General features: G+C 41.5%; 1 protein-coding gene across 1 annotated transcript; it reads right to left on the bottom strand.

Moving 5' to 3' along the window:
• Nucleotides 1-293: 293 nt before the first annotated feature.
• Nucleotides 294-4,960, bottom strand: METTL7A (methyltransferase like 7A). The gene is made up of 2 exons (XM_046013868.1): nucleotides 4,122-4,960; nucleotides 294-828 (listed from the first exon to the last, which is right to left on the bottom strand). The coding sequence occupies exons 1-2, from the start codon at nucleotides 4,617-4,619 to the stop codon at nucleotides 592-594; spliced, it is 735 nt and encodes a 244-aa protein (XP_045869824.1). The 5' UTR covers nucleotides 4,620-4,960; the 3' UTR covers nucleotides 294-591.
• Between the last annotated feature and the right edge of the window lie 4,376 nt (nucleotides 4,961-9,336).

Here is a 9,336-nt window from a genome sequence, read left to right as displayed (position 1 = left end):
AAAACAACAGCTGGGCAGAGCTAGGTGTGGCTTCCTAGTGCATTCATTCTGAACACCAGCCCCGCGGATACTAAGAACAACAAACAGATTCAGATTTCTCTTTCAGAAAGGCCTGAGCTGTTGAGATTTGGATTTTCAACTAGTCCGTACTCCCTGGTTCAGTCTGTGATGTTTTAAGATCTTGTCACTTCTCCCTTTTCAAGTCCTCTTTTGACTGATTTCACTGCCTCTTAGCACCAAAGCTCTCAAAGAGGGGGGTGACATGAAAATCTGCCAGGTAACCATATAAACCAGAAGGATTTTGAAGTTATCCCATAAACTAAAGTTTGGGGATAATGGTAAACTTCAATTATGAAAGACCAGCGTTTCCTTTTAAGGGAGAACCCTGTTTTGATTTGGTTTGGTTTTGATTCCCTGGGAGACAACAGAAAATGGCTGAAGAAGTTATAACATAAATTCTTAAGGATGAAATGCAACTTTACCTTAAAAACAACAACAACAAAAAAGTTTTCTTTCTTCCAGTTAGTATTTGAAGTGTCAAGAGTGTAGCCTGAAGCTATGAGCCGTTCAGCTCTCTACTCCCCACTCAGGCTACTTGATGGCATAACCACAGATGTGGGGGCGCACCAGCTCCCAGGACAGTGGCGCCCAGAAATGCTGCAGCTTGAGCTTGGAGAAGCCCGCCCGCTCCAGCGCCTTCCAGCTCTCTCTAGTCAGGTGGCACCCGTCAAACAGCAGGTACCAGGAAGGATGCAGGATCTGTTGCCAGAAGTAAATCCAGGTGGAGCTCTCAGCAGCTACATGCTCCAGAAAATAGAAAGCCCCGCCCTGAAAAAGGAAAAAAAAACAAAAAAAGCCCCATGGATTTTAGTTTTGGAAGAACAGGTTTATAAGATGATGGAAGCTTCAATTTCAGTGGCCCTAAAGGCTAACTCCATGGGAAGGCATGGATAAATGAGCACTTACTAAGACACCGTTTTGGCCAATAGTCTCACCTTCGGTCTAGTTTTATCCAGAGCTGCCAATCTGATGGAATTAACACGTATTTTCTGTTCATAAAAGTAATGCATCATGACAACTAAACCTGGTAGCAGTTCCCGTATGCAGGTATGCAGGAACTGCTGCTGGTTTAGCTATCATGATGCACGAATGCCTATCACACATCAACTTGCTTGATCCTTATGATAAACTTATTTGGTAAGTATTATCAGCCCTATTTTTCAGATGAGGAAAGTGAGCCACAAAGAAAATGAGCAACTTGCCCAAAGTCACACAGCTTGTAAATGTCAGATCAGGTTTGTTTTGACCCTGGACAGTCCGGCTGACAGAGGCTAATAATACTGACTTGACCATGGGGCACCTGGGTGGCTCAGTGGGTTAAGCCTCTGTCTTTGGCTCAGGTCATGGTCTCAGGGTCCTGGGATGGAGCCCACGGTCGACTGGGTGCTCCGCTCAGCAAGGAGCTTGCTCCCGCCTCTCTGCCTGCCTCTCTGCTTACTTGTGATCTCTCTCCCTCTCTCTGTCAAATAAATAGATAAAATCTTAAAAAATACTACCTTGACCATATGCTGACCTTAGGAAATGAGGAAAAGTTTAAACAGAAAAACGAGCACTGTTCTATCATTTCAATATAACTACTGTTAAAACTTTGTGTGCACATTGTATGAATATGGATCTTTTCCCTAAAACTAGGATTAGAATGTACCTTCTGTTTTGTAACCTGCTTTGTGTATTCAAATAGTATTCTAAAATGTGATTTAAAAGCTCTTTACACAGTATTTCACAGCACTGCAGATACCATCTCTTACTTATTCTCATTGAAGTTATTTCCAATTTTTCATTATTATAAATACTATTGCAGTGACTATCCTTATCCATACATCTCTGTGCCCATCTCTAATTATTTCTAATTATTTCCAAATAAATAACTTGCTAAAAAGGGGAACTGCTGAGTCAAAAATGTTACTTCTTAAAGATTTTACTTATTTATTTTAAGATTTTTATTTATTTGAGAGAGGGACCACTAGAAGGGGGAAGGTCAGAGGGAGAAGCAGACTCCCCACTGAGCAAGGAGCCCGACTGTGATGGGCAGGACTGGATTCCAGGACCCCAGGATCATGACCCCAGATGCTTAACCGACTGGGCCACCCAGGCACCCAAGTCTGTGCCTTCTTAAAGCTGTTGGCGCAGATTGTCAATGCCCTTTGGAAGAGGCATTGCAAGTTTACATTCATACCAGCAATGGGTATGAGTGCCAGTTTCCAACAAACTCCCATCTACACTTTTTCCTCTGTATCCTGCCGATTTGATGGGTGAAATGGTATTTCATTTTCAATAATATGCATCTTTAATTTCTTAATATCTATAACATTTTTTTGCTAAACCTTATTGGTGATTTGGACTTCTCTTCTGCTTGGTCTGTTGATGTCTTTTTTCAGTTTTCTAATAGGGTGTTGAGTTCTCTTACTCCTTAGGGAATTTAGTATAAGACCATATATACTAGAAATGTTCCCCCCAGTTTGCTTGCCTTTTTCATTTTTAAGGAATCTCTACACCCAACGTGGGGCTTAAGCTCACAACCTCAAGAGTCCCACCTGGATGGCTAAGTCTGTTAAGAATCTGCCTTCGGCTCAGGTCAGGATCCCGGGGTTCTGAGATCGAGCCCCATGTTGGGCTTTCCTGCTCAATGGGTTGTCTGCTTTTCCCTCTGCCCCTCCTTAGCTTGTGCTCACTCTCTCTTTCCCAAATAAGTAAATAAAATCTTTAAAAAAAAAAAAAAAAAGTCACATGCTCTATCAACTGAGCCAGCCAGGCACCCAAGTTGTTTGCCTTTGAAGTACAAAATGTTTTAACGTATTTAAAAAAATTTTTTTTTACTTCAATCTGAACATTTTTCTTGGGCTCTGCTTTGCAAACCTGTGGGAGAGTCTGAATCCACACCCAGCACTGCCTGAGACTAAACAAGCATGTCTTATACTTTTGTACCATTGTCACGAGGATGTAAATGCTATGATGAATTAAAATACTGAAGCATCTAAAAGCATTACTGAAGCGATGGTACCACTGTGTTGTTAGGGATTTTATTCAGGGATTTTTATTTATTATAAATGTGGGTGAAGGGTAGACACAGTAGAGGTTATACATTATCAGAAGGACTTTGGAAGTCTTCTCCCATTCTACCTCTGTGGGGAGCAAGGGGAAAGGGACCTCCAAGTCCCCTCCAAAACCTGTGGTGACAGTGGGGAGCCTGCTTCTCCCTCTGCTTGCTGCTCCCCCTGCTTGTGCTCACACTTTCTCTTTCTGACAATAAAATAAAATCTTAAAAAAAAAAACACAAAAAACCTGTGTCCAGTATGGGGTGTACTGCTTTCCAAACAAACCCCAATACCATATTGATCTTAAAACCCTCTGACATTGTAATAGGTAAAAACGGTGTCTTGCTTTAGTTTCTTTTTGTGGAAGCCTGAGCATTTTTATCATATAATTGGCTTGCTTTTTCTTTTCTTTTTTTTAAAGAGGGCAGGATGAAGTGAGGGAGGGGCTGAGAGAGAGGGAGAGAGAGAATCCCAGGCAGGTTCTACACCCAGCTCCAGCCCGAGGTGGGGGCTGGATCCCACTTCCCTGAGATTAGGACCCCAGAAGAAAACCAGAGCCCCACCATTAACCCACTGAGCCACCCAGGCACCCCTGTAATTGGTTATCTGTATTTACATTTCTGTTCCCGTTTGCCTATTTTTCTCTTGTTTTTCTTCTTTTTATTTTTTTTTTTATTTTTTCTTCTTTTTAAAAAGTCCTATTGATCTCTTGATTTGTAATGTCTTTTAAAATGAAGGAAGTTAACCTTTTTGTCTGTCACCCCTGGCAAATACTTCTATGTTTTGGTACTTTGTTTATATACTTTTTTTTTATTCTCTGTAGAAGTTTTTAAAAATTGATGTATTCAGAATCAGTCTTTCGCTTTACAGCTTCCTTCTGACTCTAAGGTTTTTAAAAATGCAACAGTGCCTTCTCTAGTGGTTTTACTTTTTATGTTTGGATGTTTAAGGCACCTGAAATTGACAAAACTGCCCTTGGTGACTGTAGTTACCACTAACTAGTCCTCCTCACAACCCCACACTCACCGGCCTCAGCACTCGGCGCACCTCCTGGAGGAGGCGCTCCTGGCTCTCCACGGAGCACAGGACCAGCGTGCAGACCACCACGTCCACAGAGCCATCAGCCACCTGCGGCATGTTCTCCCCCGGGGCCACCACGAAGCGCTCCAACTGCAGGTGTCGGTTCTCCGCAATGCTCTTGATCAAAAACTTCTCAAAGTTGGGGTTGGGGTCAACACAAGTCACCCGGCATCCGGGCGGGTAGTACTTGAAGTTGGCCCCGGTGCCGCAGCCCACCTCCAGCAGGGACAGCTTCCCGGAGGGGCCCACAAAGTCCTGTAGGTTGCCGAAGAGCTCCCGCTTCTTGCTTGCCATCCGCTCATTGTAGACCATGGTGAACCTCTGCATGAAGTGGGGAAACCATTTTTTGCATATCCAGTTCCACAAGCCCAGAAAGTTCAGCAGGAACATGGGAAATGCCAGGATGCAGATGAGTAGTCTGAGGATAACGATGGTAAGCGCCATCACTCCGAAGAGAAAAGATCGACTAGTTAGCCCTGGACCCTTTCTTGCAGGAGGTAGAGTTTTGGCCACACTCCAAGGCCAATTAGCGGCGGAGGAAAAGAACTGGTTGGGAGAGAGAGACACAGCTGAAGTCACATCATGGGCGAGGGGCCCATTTCACCTAATTTATAGGCGTTTGGCAAAAGATTCAGCTTAGTTTTCAGGAAGCCAAGGGAGAAGGTTCCCAGCTTCCCTTAGAAGGAAAGTTGATTATAATCCCTTAACGCCAAAGCACTTCTTCTCTGGGAACTACTGCGGGTTTCCTGGTTTCCTGCGGAAGTTTTCGCCGCACTTAGACCCGCCCTCTCGGGTTCTCCAATGACCTCTGCAGAGAAAACAATCTGTGGGTGGAGCCTGGTGAAACCAAACTAGAAGACTGCTGGTAAGGGTCCCGGTCTTGCTTACCCTTCGGCCCCTCTCCTTCCGTATTTTAAAACAGGTGATTAGACGCGCTTGCCTGGCCACAGTCAATAAGAATTTACCCCTTTTACATTCCGGGCTGAGGCTCTCAGACATTCCTAACTCAACGGGGTTATTTTTAAGTCACTGTTTCGGCTTGCCTCTTGTTCAAAGGGCGTGTTTGAACTTCAGACCGTGTGGGACTGCTGCATTACTCAGCTAATTTAGATAAAAATTGTCTGCAGAGTATTCATCTTTGGGAACCTAAAAACCTAAAGCACACAGAAAATAGTTTGAGGGTGCCTGGGTGGCTCAGTGGTTTAAGCCGCTGCTTTCGGCTCAGGTCATGATCTCAGGGTCCTGGGATCGAGTCCCGCATCAGGCTCTCTGCTCCGCAGGGAGCCTGCTTCCCTCTCACTCTCTCTGCCTGCCTCTCTGCTTACTTGTGATCTCTGTCAAATAAATAAAATCTTTAAAAAAAAAAATAGTTTGAAGCATTCATCTGTTTTTAATAATAAATTTAAAAAAAAGCAAGCCTTGGCTTTAGAATGGGTCAGGGAACGCAGAAATTTTCAAAAATAACAGTAACATTTACTTTTTTCTTTTACTTTTTAAAACATTTTATTTCTTTAAAGAGAGAGAGAGAGCACGAGCAGGGAGAGGGGTAGGGGAAGAGGGGGAGAAGATATCAAGCTGATTCTCAGGACTGGGGAGCCCTGGGCTGGGCTGATATCATGACCTGAGCTGAAATGAAGAGTTGGAGGCTTATCTGCTGACACACACCGCCACCCACCCCACCCCACCCCACCCCACCCCACTCCCGTGGCTCTGGTAACATTTACTTTTTTAAACTGGGTGATAGATACAGGAGTTTTCTGTTGTTTCATTATTGTTATATCCTATACATATGGTACATCTTCTCCATTTTTAGCAGGGTTTTGAGGTGGAATTGACATGCAATAAACTGTATATTTAAAGTGTACAGCCTGATACATTTTGACATATGTGCATATCTGTAATGCCATCACTTCCTCAAGATAATGAACACATCCATCACCCCCAGAAGTTTCCCCTTGCCCCTTTGTCATCCCTTCCTCCCGCCCACCCCATCCTAAGGCAAGCACTGATCTGTTTCCTGTCACTAGAGATTGATAGGCATTTCCTAGAATTATAAGTAAATGGAATCAGGCATTACGTGCTTTTTTTTGTCTGAGTTTTCCCACTCAGCATAATTATCTTGAAGGTCAGCAACACTGTTGCACAATCCACTGATTTTATTAAGTGGCATTCCATTGTATGGATGGGTAACTGTTCATTCACTTGTTGACGGACATTTGGGTTGTTTGTGGCTGTCACACACTGAGCTAACGTGAACATCAGTGTACAGGTCTTTGTGTGGATGGAGGCTCTCATTTCTCTTGGATAAATTCTTATGAGTAGAATGGATGCGTTACAGGGTAGGCAAATATTTAATATTTGAAGAAATTGCCAAACCATTTTCCAAAGCAAGTATGCCATTTTATATTCCCACTGCAAGTGTATGAGAGATTTCACTGTCCCACATCCTCACCAATACTTGGTATGGTAGTCTTTTTAAACTTCAGCCATTTAAAAAGATACGTAGTGGTCTCTCATTGTACCTTTAATTTGCACTTCTCTGATGATTAATAATGTTGAGCCTCTTTCAGTGGTCTCATTTGACATTTGTGTGTATTAATTGGTAAGGTGTCTGTTCAAATATTTTGCCCATTTTTAAATTGGGCAAAGATTAAGAATTCTTTGTATATTCTCAGTATAAGTCATTTATCAAATGTGTGATTTTTTTTCCCCCCAGTCTGTGGCTTGTCTTTTTAATTCTCTGTGTCCCCATCTTGTCCCCTCTCTTCTGCTCCCCCTGCCTCTGGCAACGATCAATCTGTTCATCTATGAATTTGTGTTTTTTTTTTCTTTTTCTTTTTTCTTTTTTTTTCTTACACATGTAAGTGAAATCATATGGTATGTGTCTTTCTCTGATTTATTTCACCTAGAATAATGCCATCAAGGGGTGCCCAGGTGGCTTGGTTCATCCATTGAGTGTCCATCTGACTTTTGGGTTCAGCTCAGGTCATGATATGAAGGTTGTGGGATCAAGCTCCAACTCAGGCTCTCCACTCAGCAGGGTGTCTGCTTGGGATTCTCTCTCTCCCTCTCCACATGCCCCTCTCCCACTCTCTCTCTCTCTTTCTCGTTAAAATAAATAATCTTAAAAATTGATCAATCTTTATATATATTTTTAAAGATTTTATTTGACAGACAGAGATCAGAAGTAGCCAGAGAGGCAGGGGGATAGAGAGGGGAAAACAGGCTCCCTACTGAGCAGAGAGCCAGATGCAGGGCTTGATCCCAGGCCCCTGGGATCATGACCTGAGCCAAAGGCAGGAGGCTCAACACACTGAGCCACCCAGGCGCCTCTCGATCAGTCTTTAAAAAAAAAAAAAAAAAAAAAAGAATAATGTTCTCAAGGTCCATCTGTGTTGTCATTTTCTTAGCTGTGTCTTTTGGTAAAGTCAGTTTGTCCATGATTTTTCCCCCTAAAAACCCTTGCCTATTCTATGGTTGTGAAGAGTCTATCTTATATTTTCTCTCTATATGTTTTATAATTTTAGATTTTATATTTAGGCTAGGCCTATGATTCAATTAAAGTTTTCTTTTCCTTTTTTAATATATGGGATATGAGATAAAGGACAAGCTTATTTTTTTTTCTAGTTTTGTTGAGCTATAATTGACAGCACTTTATAAGTTTAAAGTATATTGCATAAATGTTAATATATTTTCCATATGGAAATGTAGTTACTCTAGCATAATTTGTCGAAAAAACTATGCTTTCCTCAATTGAATTATCTTGGCAACTTTGTTGAAAATCAATTGCTCGGGGCACCTGGGCGGCTCAGTGGGTTAAAACCTCTGTCTTTAGCTCAGGTCATGATCTCAGGGTCTTGGGATCAAGCCCCACATTGGGCTCTCTGCTCAGCAGGGAGCCTGCTTCCCCCTCTCTCTCTGCCTACTTGTGATCTCTGTCTGCCAAATAAATAAATAAAATCTTAAAAAAAATAAAATCAATTGCTCATATACGTGTGGGTCTATTTTTGGGAATTCTGTTCTGCTTTATTGTCTGTATTCCATCCACATGCCAGGACCACACTGTTTTGATTACTGTGGCTTTACCGAAAAACTTGAAATCAGGTAGTTTAAGTTCTCGGACTTTGTTCTTTCTCAAAATGGCTGAGTAGTTTGCATTTTAAAATAAAATTTAGACATTTTAAAATTATATAAATACACATACTGTATATATTTTTATTGCAAATTTATTTTCTTTAGTAAATATAGGAATATTAAGATTTTCTAGTTCTTCTTGTGTTTGTTTTTGTAATGTGTCATTCAGAAGTTTGCCACCTAACAAGTCTAAGTTGCTGAATATATTGGTATAGAGTTCACATTCTCTTCTAATTCTTTTCATGTCTGTAGGATCTATAGAAATGCTTTCTTTTCCATACTGATACTGATAATTTGTGTCTTTTTTGTCAACTTAACTAGAGGTTTTTGTTTTTTCAAATTTTTATTTAAATTCTAGTTAGTTAACATACAGTGTAATACTGGTTTTGGAAGTAGAATTTAGTGATTTGTCACTTCCAGATAATACCTAGTGCTCACCGTAACAAATGCCCTCCTTAATCTGCATCACCCCTTTAGCACAACCCCCTGCCCACCTCCCTCCAGCAACCCTCGGTTTGGTCCTTAAAGTTAAGAGTTTCATGGTTTGTCTCCCTCTGCTTCTATAAACATAATGGTGCATGTACCCCTTCGAATCAATATTTTTGTATCCTTTGGGTAAATACCTACTATTGCAATTACTGGGTTGCTGGGCAGTTCTCTTTCTTTTTGAGGAACCTCTATTCCATAGGGGCTGCACCAGTTTTCATTCCCCCCAACAGCATAAAGGGGTTCCCCTTTCTCTGCATCCTTGCCAACATCTATTATTGTCCAATGTTGTTAATTTTAGGCATTCTGGCAGGTGTCAGGTGGTATCTAATTGTGGTTTTGACTTGTATCTCCCTGATGATGAGTGATGTGGAGATTATGTTAAAGAAAAAATAATGTAAAACTTGGACTAACTTAAGAATTTTTCTTTGTACTGATTAATTCATTCAGAAGTATTTCACATATGACTAGTTTCCTTTATGTTTGTAGATTCTGAATAATAAATAAAAGAGGGGCTACAAACATTACTGGAAAAAAAAAA

This window comes from Meles meles, chromosome 7 (assembly GCF_922984935.1).
Source record: "Meles meles chromosome 7, mMelMel3.1 paternal haplotype, whole genome shotgun sequence".
Taxonomy (NCBI): domain Eukaryota; kingdom Metazoa; phylum Chordata; class Mammalia; order Carnivora; family Mustelidae; genus Meles; species Meles meles.
This window is presented reverse-complemented; position numbering and strand designations above follow the sequence as displayed.

Coding starts and splice junctions, on each gene's coding strand:
- METTL7A (XM_046013868.1), bottom strand. CDS start 4,619: ATGGCGCTTACCATCGTTATCCTCAGACTACTCATCTGCATCCTGGCA. Junction 829..4,121: donor TGCGCCGAGTGCTGAGGCCG/GTGAGTGTGGGG, acceptor TTCCTTTTTCAG/GGCGGGGCTTTCTATTTTCT.